The sequence below is a fragment of the Emys orbicularis genome, chromosome 8 (genome assembly GCF_028017835.1).
Source record: "Emys orbicularis isolate rEmyOrb1 chromosome 8, rEmyOrb1.hap1, whole genome shotgun sequence".
Classification (NCBI taxonomy): domain Eukaryota; kingdom Metazoa; phylum Chordata; order Testudines; family Emydidae; genus Emys; species Emys orbicularis.
This window is the reverse complement of record NC_088690.1, coordinates 82,711,022-82,731,085: the sequence shown is the minus strand read 5'-3', so window position 1 is coordinate 82,731,085 and position 20,064 is coordinate 82,711,022. Positions and strand designations below refer to the sequence as shown.

Below are 20,064 nucleotides of genomic sequence, written 5' to 3'. Positions count from 1 at the left end.
ATTGTCAATCTGGTGTGAAGATGTTTCTGTGCATGAAGGTGGTAAATTAATGTACATGATTTATTGCATCTTTTCATAATAATGTATTCTAAGCAGAAATCTTCCTGTTAACATCATTTTAAGTATTCCTTCATCAGTCAAGTGTTCACTGTGATTACACTTATTTTTACACATGTTTGACCTAGTTTCAATCATGCATCTCTCCTGTGATTCATAAGATACATCTTAACAAGGCTAAGCACAGCTGAAATGACCTGTCAAGTTTATTTGGATAACTTCATCTTCTCTGCAACTTGTTTTATTTGCATTTAAATATTCAGTTCCCTACATACAGTGCTTCTTTAAAAAAGAAACCTCACATCATCACAGTCAACTAGCATGTTTGCAGGAGGTTCCTGATTCCAAATGTCTTATGCCCAAGTTATAAACATACTAAGTGAATTTAAAAACTGATTGCTTAATTTGTGGAGTTTAATTTATTGTGAAGTAGTTAATGGTTCTTAAATATTATAAGATTCTTAGACAATGTAGGATAATTTAGATGAATATACATATACTTGCTGACAGAATTGTGAAGTATACTTAAGTTCTAACAGTGTGAGAATGGTGATGTTGAGAATGCCTGAGCACTTGTGAAATGAGAGGCTATACCTGTTTCTTGCTGGCTTTTGGAGAGGGGGGAGAGCAAGTTTTCAACATAAGAAATCAAGTGGTTAATTATAATACTCAAGGTTGCTTCATGTAAACGATTAAAGGTCATAAACAAAGTTAATATACCAATATCAATTTAATATACTGTTCAGTCTTAACATGATATTGGGAAGTGGAGGGGGGGTCGGATTTTTGACAGCAAACCTGCTGTGCTGGCACCTTCCATTTCATATATCAATCAGTCACACTGCTGTGAAAGTTGACAGGTTTGCTGCCGGAAACTGTCTGACAAAATTGTGATATTTATTGGTAGCAGAACTGCTTTCATTAACCAACATATGTCATCTGTTAATTTCCACAATTCCCATTTACAAGTTACTAAAAATACAGGCACTCATGCTAGACTGTAATACTATACTGCTAGACAGATTTTAAAAGTTGCAACAAATAAATTAACATTCTTAAAGTCATTTTGGCTGAACAGCAAGATAGTACATCTACTAGAGTCTAGTACAGAGAGTGCTTATCTCAGTAAATGGTTACTTCAAATTAGTGGGAGAAAACACATTCTGTAGCATCTCTTAAAGCTTCTTAAGGAGAAAAATACAACACATGCTTTCATGTGTAATATTCTGTAATTTGTGTTGGCAGTTATTTCTTTCAAAATTGAAATCAAGACACTGGAAAAAATTAAGTCTCACCACTGCACCCACTGCAGCTTCCTGGCAGTTGTGGATTTGAGTTCACAAAAGAGTCTAATTTGAGCAATACCTGTAAAAGTAAACTACTGTAGGACAGAAAATCAGCATTTCCTTTTAGAAGAGCATCAGTAACCAAAACCATACAAATCCTTACCTGAAAGCTTTGGGATTACCCGCAGAAAATGTATCTTCTTAGGCTTACATAGTAGGCAAGGTTCTGGCTAGCACTAATGTTACTCCAAAAGAAGGTATAATAAATCCTTTATATTGGAATTTTCACTGTTTATATGCAAGAACTGTACTGGGTCTGCTCACGTAGGAATAAATAAAAAAGCAGTACAAACTGAACAGCAGCTACCATATGAAAGTAAAAGACCTCTAGTGGCCATAACCTGAAGTTAAGAAAGGTTTCCCTTTTTTGCAGTATGTAGTAGCCAAAATGGTTGGGTGGGATAAACTGCAGCTGATACTTTACAGTAATGTGTGATCTTGTTGAATTTATGATGGTAACAAAATATAAAGTCAATCAGAATTAAGAGAGGGATCTGATTTCCCAAAACCAGTATAAATTAGAAATGAACTTCTGGTTGGAAAGATCAGGGACTTCCTTGTAAACTTATCAAATACAAAGTTTTGAGTAAATCTGTCAGAAAACAGTTATTTTCTAGACTTGCCTCTGCTTCATATTGTTTTTCTTATAGCGAAATCCAAAGATTATTTTGAGTTGCTCATTATCAAAATAATTATTGTAATTTTTGCAACATAAAAAGTATCAATAGGAAGAGATACTGTGTTCCTCAAAGGGAAACTTCAATCATTTAGCCTTACCCGTATATCCTGAAGGTTTGGCAAACAAGAAGCACTTCTGTAAAATGAAATGGAAACCTAAGATTATAAATTACTTTCCATTTTATTTCAATTCTGTTTTAAAATTCAGAAGAATATAGTTTTACAGAATTTAATAGGGATGAAAACAGTTGGATCCTATACACATTTGATAGGGTTCAACAGAAGCTACTTGAAAAATCTAAAAAAATTAAGCAAATACTTTCTCCCTCTTTTTAGATTTTCATATCCTTCCTGTAGAATTCTGTAGCAGGGATAAAATTCATTTTTTTATGAATATTCAAAAGGATCTTATAGAAAGTTTTCATTTTCTATTAATCTGTTATGCAAAAGTCCTATGGAATATCACATTCATTTTAGGAATTTTAAACCACATACAAATTCATGTCCTGTAGGAAGTTGGATTTACTGTCTCTCACACTGAATTCCCTTAAGAGTGATACCACTTTTTCAACAAGAAAGTTGCTTTGAGTAGTATCCTCAGTATTGCCAGTTGTAAGTTATTGTTAAGTATATTTTACAATGTATACACAGTGAGAAGCACTTCTTAGCTTTTGAAAATTCACATTCTTGGGCTGGCACAGGTTTTGTTTGTTTTTAGTGATATAGTGATTTGGCATTGCAGGATATAATCCATTATTCTCATTTCCTTCTAAATCAACAATCTAGATGTGCATTTCCTTACTATTTTTTCTTTTTTTGTTTTAGAGTCATTTTGTGGCATGCATGACAGCAATCTTAAACCAAATGGACAACCAACATTACTCCTTTTACATTGAAACCTTTCAGACAACTTCAGAGCTAGTGGTAAGTACAAAGTATCTACATTTAAAGCTGGCAAATAGACAAATGGCTCTCAAATATTTCATATTCTGCACTGGACTACTCAGTACACTTGATTCTAGTAGCCATAATTGTTTAAGAAGAACAGATGGCTTTACCAAATACTAGTTATTATTTCTAAATATGGAGTATCATCAATAGGCTGATACACATTTGTTGTATATATAGTCCCTGCAAGTTTACTTTTGCCCTGAAGAGTGCTCGAATGATACCTGGAGTTGGATGCTACCTCAGTCAGAAGCTTGCAAAGATATAGGTGTTGCTGGTGTAGGTAGATCATTGTCTTGCTTTTTTTTGTCTTCCCTACGTGTTGGGGAGGTTTGTTAGATAGTTGGCTAAGAGATGACTCTGCTAAATGGTAAACAGCTCTTCAACAATTTTTCTCCAAAGTGCCTAAATTAATATGCTCTCTACTGTGACTTTTTTCTATCCATTCATCTATGGCTTATTTTTGCTCTACAGCTCAGTGTAGTAAGCCTTTCACTATTATTTCTAGCCTACAACTGCTATTTTACAGGACTTTGGTCCTAATTCTCTCTCCTCTTTATCTCCATTAACAACTCCATTGTTGACCCAGATTGTATTTTTGTGCTGAGCAGCTACAGTTGTCTGATTTTCATGGTGCATCTGGGTTTGCCCCAGTTTAGGCTAAAAGTGCCTAGGAGCTGCTCTAACATGCACCAGCTGACTCCGTCCCCTACATTATTACAGCAGTTCTCTGACCACACCCCTTTCCTTCCTAGAGTGGAAGCTAGCCTACAACTGCTATTTTACAGGATTTTGGTCCCAATTCCACTGCCATTGATGCCATTGGTAGCTTTGCCATTCACTTCAGTGGGAGTAGGATGGAGCCCTCTCCTTTGGTGCTTTCCACAGAGCAGAGAGTTGGCTTTGGAATATGAAGTTTGCAGGATATAAAATCATAGTTGTATTGTGTTTTATTGTTCTAGGACTTTTTGATGGAAACATTCATCATGTTTAAAGATCTCATAGGAAAGAACGTTTACCCTTCGGACTGGATGGCAATGAGCATGGTGCAGAACAGGTAAATAGAGCCCTCAGAACAATTTAAAGGTTTCAGCAGTTTGAAAGGGAGCTTGGTGCTCCCAAAGTGAAGTGAACATCTTATTCCATGTTTTAACACAAAAAATAGGCAGTGTTCCCTGTTCCAGATGCCTTTTCAGTTTTACTCCATATCAAAAATATTTACACTATCTGAGATAATTGACTTACATAATGCATGGAAAAAACTACCTGTGCCCTTGGTCCACTTTTCAAAGACTGGCAAGCAAGAGGAAATGGGTTTCTAATAGACAGGTGTCAACACCACAAAGAAGAGTCAGAGTTGGTCTCTGTGTTGACAGACTCAGTAAAGAGGCCCAGGAGTGAATAGAGGCTATCTAGGTCCGGTCTATGAGAGTGCCTTCCAATACTGTGTCTGTCATGTGTGGTTTGTTCTCTGTCTCTTTATCTCTCCAGAGGGAGAATAGTGTGTACCAGCCTCCCAAGAAAGCTCTGTCTCCTATATAATTGAGCTTTACCCTCATGATGGAAAGTTCCTTTGTTCCAGAGGAGCAGAGTTGTCAGCCATGGCCTCCATCCTAGACCTTTATGCAATATTTTAGACATACTGGACCAGGCCACTGAGGGCCCTGAAGATAAGGACCCAGACTTTGAACTTGACTTCATATTCTTTGAGAAGCCAGTGTAGAGAGTAGAGGACAGATCTGATGTGCTCGCTGTAGCCCGTGTCACTGAAGAGATGTGCTGCAGCTTTCTGTACGAGTTGGTGTTTCCTAAGGGTTGATGGCTTCATGCCCAGATATATTACAAGTATAATCCAGGTCGGAGATAATGAAGGCTCATATAACTAAGGCATACTGTGGTTCCATAAGACTGCTGGCTGACCTCTGGTAACCTTCTGTTGTTTTTTATGTTTTCTCTGCAATGCTTTCACCTTAAGAGTAAATGTGCTTGCTTAGAGAGAGCTGTGTGGTAACTCTACTGGCAGTTACAGTTGTTCATAGCCTTTGAAGAGAGAGCAAAGAGCAGAGGTTGGCCTGTTGAGGTATTCTGGCTTGCTGGCAGTATCACAGTATAGGCAGAGAACTGTGCAGTCTGGAAAAACCCCAGTCAGGAGGGAGGGAAATGTAGGTGAGGGGACAGCTGGGAGCAGAGGCCTAAAAGTGAGTGTCCTTGGTGAACCACAGAGGGGCAATGCAGGTGCAGTTGCCTTGAATTGTGACAAAAGGGAAGATTTCTTCTGTGAATGAGGCATTATCTATTTCAGTCATAAGTGGGTACCTTGACACTTTTTATCAGGCAGAAAAGGACTGAGGCTCAGGAGACTTGGGGGGGGGGGAGTCTATTCATAGCTCTGCCACTGACTGACTTTGTGACCTTGGGTAAGTCACTTAACCGTTCAGTGCCTCTTTTTACCCCTCTCACCCTTTCTGTCTTGTCTATTTAGATTGTAAACTCTTCAGGGCAGGCACTTTTTCATACTACATGTATATAAAGCACTTAACATGATAGGATCTCATTTGGGGTCTCCAGGAACTACTGTAGGACAAACAGCAATGGTAATGAATAGATGAATAAACTGATGTGCCTCCTCACAGTTATACAAAATCCCTGTGCTCCAGGATTGAGTTACATTGGGAAGGCAATATGGGAAGGCTCAATATAGATGTATCATTGTTTCTATACACTTTGGGATATTCAGACTGACTTGTGGGTGGGAGGTTGGGGGGGGAGGTTAGTATTTGTAGTCCATGACTGCGAGAATAGGGCAAGGGGTGAGGGGAGGTAAAGGGAAATACAGCGCTGCTCTGAGTAGCTGTTAATTAATCCCTTTCACTTCTCCAGTTGTTGGATCGACATAGGAATTGGAAGATTCTTCTTTGTTTTATGTGACAGATGGACTCTTGGAATGTTTTTGTGGAGGGGCTGTGGCAGCATCGGCCCAGAGTAGGAGAACTTGTACAAAGCTAATTTTCCCTTCCATGTGTCCCATCCTGACCTATATGTTTTCTGACCAATATTTGCACGGTTTTCACCCCTTAACACCATTCTTTGGAGGGAAAGTTAAATTCCATGGTAATACAATATTTGAAATATGTAAGCAATACCATTTTCCAAAGTTAACTTGTCCCTAAAAGCCTTAAATTTGTGTCTCCAAAGAGAGTGGAAGCTAACTAAATTATTAATTTTTGGCATCATCACATTGAGGCCACCCCCTTATGGGACTATATAATTAATAATGTAAGATGTAAACTGTACAATGTGGATTTTAAGTCGCTGTATATTGTAAGAACCATATGTCTTGTTTATAAGTGTCTCTCAACTTAGCCAGCTGAGCACCCACTAACTGCCAAATGCTGACATCATTTGAATAGATTTGCCTATGACAAAGTGTTTGGGGCAGATCCTCGAGTGTTGATGTGCTTAGCAGAATATTTACAGAATTCATACTCCAAAGCAGTGGTGCTCCAAAACATGACAAACCTAATTCCTATTTTAACTTCTAAAACCTTCTTAACTGAAATCAGTTGCAGGAAGGTACCCATTGTTAGAATAATTCCCTCATCAAAGATCAATAGTCACTAGGGAGATGGCTGGATACCTGCATTTTATCGATATCACTGGTGATAGACAGGTTCCTTTCAAACTTCCTCATTCAAGAACATCAGGACATCTGTTCCTTAAGTGTAATATCAACATATTGGCAATTTGGCACAGCTGTAATCCTGCTCATTTGTGCTTCATGTTATTTAAGGGGATCGACAGATTTTCTTGAGATGAGTACTCAGGATTTTACCTGAAGTCTATCATTGTTCTTAGAACGTCTCCAGGTGCTTTTAGTTTGTCTTAAAAAAAGAAGGCAGGAAAATACAATATCTCCATTCTTTAGACATGTAATGGGCTGATCCTGATTCCATTTGCCATTCAAATCAATGGAAACAGGACTGGACATTCACAGTGATTAAAATTTCTGTAAATGACTAAGCCAGTTGTGTTAGAACAATACACTCTTAAATGTCAAAATAATCACATTGTTAATTTCTTTCAGACTTATGTCCGGTATAGAAATATTTTACTTGTGGGGACATTGTCATGAACAAATCAGAGTTTAATAAGCTACTTTTTTAACTTATTGTAGTTCTCTGAAATATTTCAGGTTGTTGGAATGGAAATAGTATGTGTGTGTGCCAAAGATACGCACAGTGTATACTCATATCTTCAGAACTGTTGTATTACAATTTGTGTGCACAATTGCCATTCATGCTCAACCATGACCATGACCAATACTGACCATTTTTTAATGCAAATTGCTGTTCGTGTGGGTGAGTCAGCACTGCAGAATTAGGCAATGGTGATCAGCATCCAAGGACGCCTAGTCCGGGTATAAGCATCCCCACTGCAAAGCTCTACCTGTGTCACTGTGTCCTCATTGTTTCTGCACTCACCTGTGTGTGTCTGAGGGCAAAGCCCATGGTTGTTTGTGCTGGGACATACTGATTCTTTCCCAGTCAATTTTGGGACAATTTGTCTGTCTTTCAGGGGACAATATGAAAAGGCACTGGAGGACTATCAGTACTCCAATGATTTAGTCTGCATCACTCACTGCAATACGTGGGTGGGTTGCAGACCAAGTTAAAGCAGAGACAGGGCTCTATATATCTTCCCCTCCCCCCCCCCCCCCAACTGAATAAGGTAGCTCAGGCTTAAAGCACCTCCAAACCCGGGCAAAATGTTTGTATGTAGATGAGGCAGGACAGGGGTTGGGCTAAAACTTGGGTAAGAGTCTGGCATTACCTCTGCAGTGACGGTGCACCCAAAACGTGTTTTGAGAACATCTAGAATGAACCAGGCAATACAAATTATTGATTGTTACCTTCCTCAGTTTTTGTCACAAATTGGCAGTCTTGGCCTTTCTCAAGCCCACAGTGTTAACCTAGCTAATCACTTGAGTACTCCTCCTTGTCAAGCATGAGCTCCTTCAACTGAGCCTGAGGACCAGCTAGCTCAGATTCCAGCCAGATTAATGAGCTCAGCTGGGTTAGGGTATGACCCCCTGATTGACTGGACTGCCTGACTGGTTGAAGGAAGCCCCTAGGCCTGCTTTTAAGGTCATTGAGCAGCGGCAGGTCATTGGCTGCTCAGTGTGTGTGCCTGCAGCTGCAATCACTCTTGTGCCTTCCTGGTTCCCAGCTAGGGTGACCAGACAGCAAGTATGAAAAATCGGGACGGGGATGGGGGTAATAGGCACCTATATAAGACAAAGTCCTGAATATCAGGACTGTCCCTATAAAATCGGGACATCTGGGCACCCTATTCCCAGCCTTGACACTGCCTTGTTCCTGTCCTACTCCAGTCCACTCCAGTCTTGCTTCTGACTCTGGCTCCAACCCATCGCTCTGGTTTCTGGCTCCCAACTCCTGCTCTAACCACTAAGCCTGATTCTTGTTCCAGCCATTAGGCCTGACCACCCACGCCCCAGTCATGACACTCCCGCACTCCTAGTGCTATAGCTGGACTTCTCAGAACTGCACAGATCCAGGAAATGAAAATGGAAATCTCTTTCTGTACTGTGTTTGAGAGGAGAAGCTGGTATAAATAATGTATCTGATTTTTTAAAAGTATATCTTAAGGCAAGAAAAAATACTTAACAATGCACAAGATGACAATAGGCACCTTAGGAAAACCTAGCTAGGTAGAAAACATGACTAGAAGGTGTAGAAGCATGCTAATTTTTTTTCTTAGTTGTTCTAGATATCAGACACATTAGTACTTCCGGGTCTGTCTAGTCTACCGACTGCACACACACACACACACATTTAACATTCAAAACATCATTTGAAAGATATAATGTTGGAAAATGTGTTTACAATAAAGCAAAAAAGGAAGGAAGGGGGAGAATGTATGAGAAACAGATGGCATTTGTGTTGTAGTGTGTGGTTTGCCTAATACCATCTTGGTTTTCTCAGGTTTGAAACTCCTCTTGACCCATTGGGAGAGTTTCAGTTAGGGTTGACAACCCTCCAGGATTGGCCTGGAGTCCCCAGGAATTAAAGATTAATCTTTAATTAAAGATTATGTCATGTGATGAAATCTCCGGGAATACATCCAACCAAAATTGGAAACCCTAGCTTCATACCTTCCATAGCTGGGGGGGTTGGTTAGCTCTTCCACCTGGTGGTGGATAATAGGATGTCCTCCTGCCATTATTTGGCAGTGATTTGTTTGACTAGGATAAGGATAATCAGAGCATGTTTCCAGAGCCCGGGTGGGATTAGATTGCCTTTGTTTAACCTAGTGGTTCTCAACCTATTTACTGTGGGCTCTGGGGGGAGGAGGGTGTGAGTGTCTCCTCTTCCCGCCCCCCGGCTGTTCTCAGGGGCAGAGAAACAGGAACTGGGTTGTCATAGGGGTTTCTTTAACTCTCTACTCCTGGGGGAATGTGTGTATGTATATGTGTGTGTGTGTGTATTGTTACAGGCATACTCGCTGACAGGTATTTTGAAATAAATTACCAAAATAATTGAAACTGGCGTGATTATATAGTGTTATTTTGACAAATAAAATTTGCAGAATTTTAAAATATTGTGCACACAATTTTTAATTCTTTGGTGCAGAATTCCCCCAGGAGTAATTATTGGAATGGAGAGGGCAGAGCGTAACTGATGTAGTTGGTATTTGTGGTCCTCCTGGAAGAAGTGAGTCTTTAGGAAAAGACTTGGTTAAGCTGAATTGAACTATTAAGCTACCAAATTCAATTTTGAAGATGTTGATTGGGCTTTTACCTCGAATTTCAATGGAATGGTCTTTCCAGAAGAGATCTGCTGTTTTTGTGTTTTGTGACTCAAATGTGGTTTGGTTTATGCTGACAGAAATTAGGAGTCAGAGATGCCTGGACCTTGTTTAACATGTTCTTAGAATCATGGCTATATAGTTACCCCTGGCTGTCCTCTTACTCCCTTTCCTGGCAGGACTGGTGGAGTTGTTGTCTAGGCACATTCTTGCTGATCATTCATAGTTGCTCTCAAAGTAAGATTCTATGGACAGCAATTACTACCAGGTTGTTTCACTGTCTGAGGCAGGTTTAGGTTCATAATGAGCAAATCTAATTGAATAAAAATTTCTTCTACCCTCTTGTGCTTCTTCTATTAGCAATTACTTTATGTGTACAGGAGATTAATCTGAAAAAAGCAGCATTTTAGTACTTTGGTAACTAATCAATCCCTTGTTTATTTGCAGGCATATAAAACTTTTCTTGTCTAAATTGCTCTGCACATCTAGGAAAACATATCAGCTTCTGCATCATTCATGAATACAGTATTTTTAATTCTACAGAGCAATAACATGTCTATCATTGCTCAGATCGTATTCCTTTGGGGATCATCCAATATCTACATTGCATCAATTGACATTAGAAATTCACTTGTGATATTACACTTTGTCCGTAATGCCCCCTTATGACTAATAATTCTGTGGGCCAATTTGATCCAGGCAGGCTTAGGGTTTATATTTATATTGCTATAAAGCTTCCGTGTTCCAGCCAAACGAAAATGTTTAAAGAGATGGTCAGATTAAAAATCATAGATTGTAAAGAAATGTATTTATCAGTGCTGCTAACAACACCTTACATTATTTAACTATGTACATTTTGCCGCTTTCTGAGCTTGGCTGGTGAAAATTATTAAGTCTGTTTTACTTTCAAGCTCTTAATGCTGTAATGCTGGGCAGGGCCGGCGCAACCCATTAGGCGACCTAGGCGGTTACCTAGGGCACTACAATTTGGGGGGGCGGCGACCGGGGCGGTATTTCAGCAGTGGGACCTTCCGCCGCCTCTGTGGGGGGCGGCATTTCCGGGCGGGACCTTCCGCCGCCTAGGGCGGCAGAAAAGCTGGCGGCGCTCCTGATGCTGGGGCATCCACTGCTGCGGGGAAAGGTTGTTGTCATTGGTGGTGGTTTTGTTTTGTTTTTATTGTAGAATCATTTCTGTTGTTCTTATATCTTTAAAAAGCTAAATTTGAAGCTAAATTTGATTTCTCAGAGTGCCTTTTTAAACTCTTAAATTACCCCCGACCAAAGTGGTGATAGGAAAATCTTGGGGAGTGCAGGTTGTTGTTTTTGAAGATGATAAGAAAGGGTTGATGGGCCCAACATTGCATTCATAAGCATTCATCACACTTAGAACCCATATTTACTGTGTGCAGTGAATTATTTATAGGGCCTTTTAAACCTCTTAGGGTACTTTTTACCAAGAAAGCCCCCATTTCCGAATTTGGAAAAATGTAAATGACAGATTGTAAGGCAGCTCTATTGAGAAATCTAGCCAATGGCAGAGTGCAGTTGATGCTGCCTCTCTATAGGCATTCACAAAGCCTGACAGCTCTGCCAAATGCTCCTATTCATTTTTCTGTTGTTTTGCATCCAACAGGAAAAGTGCTGGCTGTAGCAGTGGAGTGTACTGATTTTTTCTAGTGCACTAGGATATACTGCAATATGCAAACATAAAAACAGAATGCATGCAGTTCGAGGCAAAAGGAAGCAAAGTGTAGATAAGTTGCACAAGCTTTGTCCTGCCTGTAGCTAAAAGTTGTTCATTATACTGCACGTGGTGTGTGGGACTCCCTGACCAGTCTCGCTCACATGCCCTAGACAGGGGAGTGTGAGTGGTATCACAGCTACTTACACTAATTAGGGATGACCTCATAAATAAAAGAACAGGAGTACTTGTGGCACCTTAGAGACTAACAAATTTATTAGAGCATAAGCTTTCGTGGGCTACAACCCAAGAAGTGGGTTGTAGCCCACGAAAGCTTATGCTCTAATAAATTTGTTAGTCTCTAAGGTGCCACAAGTACTCCTGTTCTTTTTGCGGATACAGACTAACACGGCTGCTACTCTGAAACAACTCATAAATAAAGACTGTTCGACTGGAGCCATGAGTGGGTTACATAATGTTCCACTTAGCAAGTGGAATTGTTTTTGCATTATATATTGGCTTAAATTTTACCTCTGAATTTGCTGTGCTATCTGTACAGAGTTTAGCTTTGCCCAACTTGGATTTGTTTTGAGTTGCCTATGAATAGAGTTTTACTGACTACCCAACAGTTAATCCACTAAAGGGGAAAAGTTCCCTAGTCTAATTGAAGGGTCTGGTTGTCACCCTGCATCTCTAGTGACACTCCTTTTATTTCCTTCTCATGTCAGTTTTTCCTGCCTTACCTACTCTCCTACTTCTGAGAGTTGCTGCTGGTCTGTCACAATGAACAGCTCCTCTTACTGGTCTAATACGGAGCTATACTCCCCACTGTAACTTTCCTTTCATATGGCACACTCAATTTAACAATTTTTAAACGGACTTCTCATATGATTACCACTGTACTCTCCATGAACAAACCCAAATACCAAAAATATGGCTTCATTCGTCTGTGGCCTTAAGCACGCTTTTAAGTTGAATAGCACTCATGGCTTCTTGGGTTTCCCCTGCCACTTAAAAATGTTACAGGGAAATGTTGTATGCAGTGTTGTTGTAGCCATTGGTCCCAGGATATTAGAGAGAGAAGATGGGTCAGGAAATATTTTTATTGGACTAAGCTCGGTTGGTGAGAGAGACGACCTTACACAGAGCTCTTCTTCAGATCTGGGAAACTAACCCAGAGTCTCACTGCTAAATACAATGTAGAACAGATTGTTTAGCAGAAGTAATTAACACATATTTCAAGGGACTGTTCAAGGTGAAATGTTGTCAGACGTGCATGTATCCTAATGCATGTATTAGATCTAGTGAATAGAGGGCAAAAAATGATGAAGGGGGTTGCAGATAATAACTTTAATTTTAGTGTCTTCCTCACTGTATCCCCAAATGCTTTGAGATAAATAATCCAAAGCAAGCCAGTGGTATAAATTACAAAATGCACTGGTGTAAAAGATCTTTGCAAACATATCATGAAAATGTGCTATCTGGCGCACAAAATCTGCTTTCCCATTTCTATGATGATAGTCATGGAAAAAAATATCTTATTGTTCTATCCAAAAGGATTATTTGCTGCAAGTAGAATATCTTAAGTCTGTGGTAATGACATTGTACAAATATTAGAATAAATAAAAGCATTTAGCCACAGGGGTAATAGAAGAAAAGAGTAAGAAGAAAAGGATATATTTTAAAGTAAAGTTTGAGAAGAGATGTTAACTTTGAGACTGAGACACGCTGGCAATGCTGTTCCAAGTGGCAAGAGTTGAAGAGAAGACTAATATACAACAGTAGGTGACCTTCTGAAAAGCGGGGGGGAGAGAAGATGAATATTAGATAAGCAAAGAGGAAAGAATCAGAGAGCAACATGCAAGATCATGGAGAGTTTTAACCATAAGGAAGGCATTTTAGAACTGTCATTCAATATTTGGGAGGCCAGTAGACTCATTTGAAGATGGTAGTGAAAGTGTTACCGAGGGCTTTCAGAACCCAAAGCAGTGGTAACTTAACTGTTTCTCTCCAGGCAGTGTCAGGAATAAATCAATGGGGGTACAGCTCATCCGTCTGATAAATGATTGATACAAGCAAGAATGCTTTTACCTAAAACTACTTTCTTCTTAAATCTCAAGCGCACACACACACACACACACACACACACACACACATCCTGTCGCACTAAGGTTAGAGCATTTCAAAACATGTATATTTACCTAAAAAGTCTAAAATGACTTCAAGGAATCAACAGCCAGGCTTCCAGGGGGCTGCTGGGGAACTTAGCTATGAAATCCTTGCCCAAAGGAAAGCTTCCTCAGACTGTTCCAAAGCACACTTTATAACTAAACTTTTGTATAAATTTTCTCTGGAAAAAGTATATAACTCATAAATAGCCTCTATTAGGCTAACAATTTCCCTAGCAACAGCCAATAACAATTCATTATTCTCCTTACCAGCAAAGCATTTCTGGTCGTAACAATGACAACATGTAAGTTAGAGCCACCTAAAACCAAGGCTGTCCAAATATTCCTTCTATTTTCATGGAACCTTAACTCCCTGTCCCAACCTCCCATTCTGGTAGCAAAACTGCAAGCATTCAGTTATATGGCCTTGTCTCTCAAGTTCCTAAAACTGTCTCTAGTTCTGTGATGTTTGGGTTTCAGTAGTTGAACATACAAAATTGCTGGCTGCGGTACTGTCAAGTTCTGGTTTAACAAAAGGGCCACACACATTCATATGTGAAAGTTGGCGTGGAATTGGGGGAAAAACATGGTGGTACTCTCTCAAGTTCTGCCCTCAGACAAAGTGCTATCTGCTTGAAAGCAGAAGCAGCAATGTGTGTGGGCCATGTTGCAGAGATAGTGGCGGGCAGGTTAACAGTCATAGGAGAATTGTAGGAGGGAGAAAGACAGATTATAAAGAAGAGGAAAATGGGAGATGTAAGATGAAGAGGGAGAAAATGGCATTGAAGTAGCCTTTCAAAATGTTCCTTTTCTGTTTTGAAAACAAATTAGTTAAAATACGCTTATTTGGTAAAGACAGTGTGTGAATATGGAGGAGTCCTTTGTTTCTGAGTGAAAATAAACCCTGCATTCAAATTTCACCCATTTGTAGATTTTTCTTTCTTTAACCGGGGCGAAAGGGAGCATCAAAATGTAACAAGAGGACAGGAAAACAGCATTATGAAGAGCTAAACATACTAAAACCAGCAAGGAGCTTGGCTGGCAATGTAGAAAGCATCATGATCAATAGTCCATGTCACAGAGAATGGTTGATCCTCCAAAGAGTTTTGGTTGTTTACATAGTGTTGACTCTCCTCTTTATTTCCCATTGCTGAAGTGCATTACAAGACGCTAAAAGTACATTATTTACATTACATTTGATGGGAAGGGAGGAGTATCCCGTCAATTTCTCCATTTAATTGTGGTTCATTCTTTGAAAACTTTGAGAACTTTGTTTTAAGCTGAAATTCCAATCAGTTATGTCTATGGTCTTGGTCCTTTTGTGTCATGAACTTACTGACATGAATGAAATATTTGTCAGGTTGCTCAAAGGAAGTTTATTAACACTGATAATATATACATATTATATGTTATGGACTAAAGTGTGTGTGAATATAATATATATATATTCACAAACAATGGTCACCATTAAAAACCTAATTGTCTTGGACATTTATTATTTTTAGTATTTGCTGTTCTTTATATAATAAATATAAGAAATAATGGTCACTTCATGTCTAGTTAGCTTAGGCAAAAAATGGTAAGGGTGACACATGCACATGGGCGCACACAGACACTTCTTTAAACCAATACTGTTATAATGCATAACTAGGGATGGCATTTATGTTCTACACTACTACCTGCAATGCAATGCACTCCATCCCACATCAATCAGAATTCCATTCAGTGATGTCCCCCAGCACTTTTATTGCTATCATTTATGGAAGGTCTTGAATATTCTTGTACTGTACAAAAGCTCTGGTGATTTATTTTCATAGTTCATCTGAAAATGAAAGTTGTGTCATCCACAAGATAGCTGATTTTTTAAAAAATATTTTTTTTAATTCAGAGTCACAATGAAAAACTAATATTTTCAACACAGGTTAGTTTCTATGACAAGTTGTTATGCAAGATATTTGGTCTTATGGGCAAGGGGAATGCTTGGGTAAAAGTAAAATTGCTAATGAACAAGACTAGTTGTTGACAATATTAACAAAGTCTCAGAGCATAATATTTATGGGTTTCTTTAATTTAATACCACCAACCTGGTTTTAACAGCCAAGGGAAAATTGTATTTTGTTGCCTTAAAGCTTATATTAGAATTTAGGTTCCAATTAGAAGTGTTCTGGTGTGTTTTTATTTATTGATTCATTAAAAAAAACAACCAAGAGCATAAACCTCCATTCTTTTATATTCAATTGGTTTAATTTCCCAAATCTGTTTTGCATTGGGTAACTGAGAGATGAGCAGCCCAGTTATAAAATGTTAAAACAATGCTAGTTCTTAAAAATCCTGAACATTTTTTCCCCAAAAATCCCGGGGTGCAGGTTAGACCTGCTGAGGAAATGGAAAGGGAACAATGAGCAACCACTTGACAAATAGGCTATTTCTCATATGCAAAGTAAACAAGACATTTTAAATGATTTGGGCCTGGTTTTCCACTGCTTTATAATTTGTGCAGTCATTTACGTATACTTTGTAAGTTTATAACAGACTACAAAATGTTCTAGGTGGGGAGAATAGGATCAGAGAATCACAGGCCATGTCTTCACTACGGAGACTATTGCAGCATAGCTACGGTGCTGTAGCTCTGCCAGCATAACCCTGTTGTGAAGACACAGCCTATAGTGTGATGGGGAAGGGGTTTTTCCATTCCTGTAGGAACTCCACCTTCCTGAGTGGCGGTAGCGACCTAGCTGTGTTTGCACTGGGAATTAGGTTAGCATAGCTATGTTGCTCAGAGGTATAGATTTTTCACACCCCTGAAAGCCATACCTATGTCAGCCTACGTTTTATGTATAGACCAGGCCATAGAGTTCAAATCTAGTTTGGCCTCTTGTATATCAAAGTCCACCAAAAGAAACCTGCACTTGCACGCTAAACCCAACAACTGAAATAAGATCAAAGTATTACAGCCCACAGGAGATTAGACTATTATGTTGCACAGGCTCTTGATCTTCAGGTTATTTTTCTGCAACAAATTATATTTTATAATTTTGGTAAGACATTTTGTTCTGTGAATCACATTTCCTTTCTAACATTTTAAACATAGCCATTGACCATGTGCATTGTATTAGAGGTGGGCAAAATATTTGTAATGAATCATGTACTTTTCAAAACTAGAGCAGTTTCATAAATTGTTCCAGTAGTAATGTTTCACACATGCTTTTGCTATTAGGCTGACAGAAGATTTTTGTAGCCAACTCTTCTATTACTCTTAGAACTTTGAGGTAAGTTGGTTGGCTGCGATAGGTCACATAAGATACAAAGTATTCGTACACATTTCATAAATGGCAGGTATACTTGATATGGTCAACAGGCTTGTAGAAACTATTCTGACTCCATTTTCTCAGAATGGCTGCAGTTTATGTGCTCTCTGATCTAGTTCAGAAGATAGAAAACTGTCAGCAGTAATCTTTAGTTCGATTGTAACTCTGCCACAGGGACTGTCTTTTTGTTCTGTTTGTACAGTGCCTAGCACAGCAGGGTCCTGGTCTGGGAGCAGGGTTCCTAGCCACTAGTACAATACAAATAATTATAATTTTTGTGCTGCTCACTGCTGTAGTGTGCTCCCACTTCCAAGACATCTCAGGATTTGGTAGTTGGGTTGCCAACTTTCTAATCTCACAAAACTGAACACCCTTGCCCTGCCCCCTGCCCTGCCCTTTTCTCCATTCCCCCCCCCCCCTCCATCGTTCACTCTCCCTCACCCTCATTCACTTTCAATGGGCTGGGGCCGGGGTTTGGGATGCAGGAGAGGGTAAGGGCTCCAGCTAGGGGTGCTGGCTCTGGGGTGGGGCTGGGGATGAGGTGTTTGGGGTGCAGGCGGGGGTTCTGGGGTGCAGGAAGGTGTGAGGGGGTGCAGGCTCCAGGTGGTGCTTACCTCAGGTGGCCGGCACGTACCTCTGGCTCCTGGGGGTGGGGGACAGGGGGCTCTGCGTGCTGCCTGTGCCCACAGGTACAGCCCCTGCATTTCCCATTGGCCGGGGTTCCTGGCTACTCCTGAGCCTAGGAGCCAGACATGCCAGCTGCTTCTGGGAGCTGCGTGGAGCCAGGCAGGCAGGGAGCCTGCCTTAGCCCCGCTGCACTGCTGACTGGACCGGGTGCTCTAGTCCAAAAATGGAGGTCTGGCAAGTGTAGACACCAGGGTGACAAAGGTTCCATCTGCCATTGAGAACGGAGAAGAGAATCAGGCCATTGGTTTTCTTCTCAAGAAGATGACGTAGGAGTGCAGTTCTGCAGGGCCTGCTGAGTGGTGGACAACTTTGTGGAATTAGATTGTGGAGTTCTCAGCAGAACTGAATAAGCATCTAAACTGATTTTTTGGGGAGTTTTCCTTCCATGCTAGATTTAATTAGTTAATTAGTTTTTGTTATAGTGAAGCTGGTTTAATGCATGATTTTTACAAGTCATTAGTGTTTGCATGAGCATTTTATTCCCCTTCATCGGCACACAGCAGCGAAATGAGGACAAGGCATGTGGATGGATTTTAAGCGACAGGCTGCAACTTTCATTAAACTTAACCATAGAGGAGGGGTGTTACCTACCTATCACCCATACTCCAATACCAGGCATTTAAATGGTTTCAGTGCTGGGGTTACACGCCTCCTACTTATAACCCGTAACTCAGGGTAGGCTCTTCTCAGCCTGACTCTCAGGACTCAGTTTGCTTTGAGTCCCACCAACCCAGTGAAGGGGACAGAGGGTGCAGAAGGTTGGGGACTTCAGCCCCTGAGGGCCCCCCGTGTCTCACCCTATCCTCTGATCTCAAGGCTTAACACCAAAATCCCAGCTCTTTTACTTCTGGTGTCTGTTCATTTCCTGCTCTAAATCTTACTGGGAACTGGCAGCAAGTTGTAACAATTCACCCAAGTACCTCAGTTAGGTGCTAAGCACATTCCTGCTTAGCTCACTGTGGCTTGAAGGTGCTGCAAGGAAAGTGAAAAATCTCTCCTGTCCTCTGCCAATTGGTTCATGGGAGAAAATGTATCTCGTGACCTCCAAATGGGTGATCGGTTAGACATGCAGCATCTGTCAGGCTGGATTCCCATTACTAGCACAGAGGGGCTGCTGGAATGGAGCTGAAAGAGCCTCCACATGGTCTCCACTCCAGCTTAAATCCTGGGAGGTGGGAAATGCTGGCTAATCAGCACCCCTCTCCCCCTCCCAACTGGCCAATGGGTGCCAGAGAGTGGAGGAGGAGCTACCTGGTGTTCTTCACTGAGTGTCCCCCTCCCTCACTGCTGGGGCTGTCCCCTTTCACTCCCAGCCCCTTCAATTTCCCCCACCCGTTGAGGTGGGAGAATGGCATTTGTAGTCATAGGATATAAGTTATTAGAAACTGTAATTTTTAGGTACGTGGTATGAGTATAGAGAGAAATAAGATGGCTTACGGACTGCCACCTCATACTGATATCATTTTATATTGTACCTCTCACTCATATACCTCTCAGCTGCTCAGAAGGCCACTTTAAAGGTACACATGTCCTCTTGGCAGCCTCCCAAATCCATACAGATAGTATGGAGTAGAGAGGAACAGGAGGTGGGGGACAGAGGAGAAGCCTGTTACTGGGGGTGCAGCAGAAGAGGTGCTTGTGTTTCCTCTTTCTGCTCACATGGGCTTGAAAAGGAAACTGTCAGAGAGATGGACTTTAATTGACTTTATCCACAATAGTACAAGAAATCAGCCTTGGTTCAAGTCCTTGCCATGATTAATCAGTGTGGATTTTTGTGTTCATGAACTAGCTAGCAATTGAACCTTATTTGAACTTTCTTGGCACTACCCAGAGATCTAAAAATACTGGGGAGCTGAAATTCAAGTTACATTTCAAGCTGAGTCCACATTTGCTATCTATCCTTACTTCCAATTAAACACCATGCATGCATGAATCATCCAGCTCAAACTTGTTCAGTTTGCAGTGAGATTTAGCCATTGAATAAAACAGGTTGTCCATAGCTTGTACAATTTCAAGGTTTGCAAAGAGGTCCTGAGTAAAATGTTTCCCAGCCTTTTTACAGCTAAAACTTGGAAGGCAGTTGTTTTCAAAAAAACAGATTGGGAAGTTGCTGAGTTTATTCATTATAGCTGCTGTAAATAGCTGCTTCTCTACTAAGATGCTGTTTTGTAATAGTTTGAAGACTTCCAGCTCCCACATCTCGCATACATTGCAGCTTTATTACAAAAGCTGAGGGAAATAAAACTTCAGATTAGTATAATCCAATACCATCACCATCCTAGGAGTGCAATATCAAGCTGGCTAAAATAATGTCATAGACATGTGTGCTCTGTCAGTATCACTACTGCATTGGTTGGTCAACTAAA

General features: G+C 40.4%; 1 protein-coding gene across 1 annotated transcript in view; it reads left to right on the top strand.

Annotated features, from left to right (window-relative positions):
- DOCK2 (dedicator of cytokinesis 2) overlaps positions 1 to 20,064 on the top strand; it is a 500,992-nt gene that overhangs the window by 361,100 nt on the left and 119,828 nt on the right. The window contains exons 28-29 of the mRNA XM_065410088.1: positions 2,907 to 3,005; positions 3,992 to 4,086. Of these exons, the coding sequence (XP_065266160.1) occupies positions 2,907 to 3,005; positions 3,992 to 4,086 (194 nt within the window). The remainder of the gene's footprint in view (positions 1 to 2,906; positions 3,006 to 3,991; positions 4,087 to 20,064) is intronic.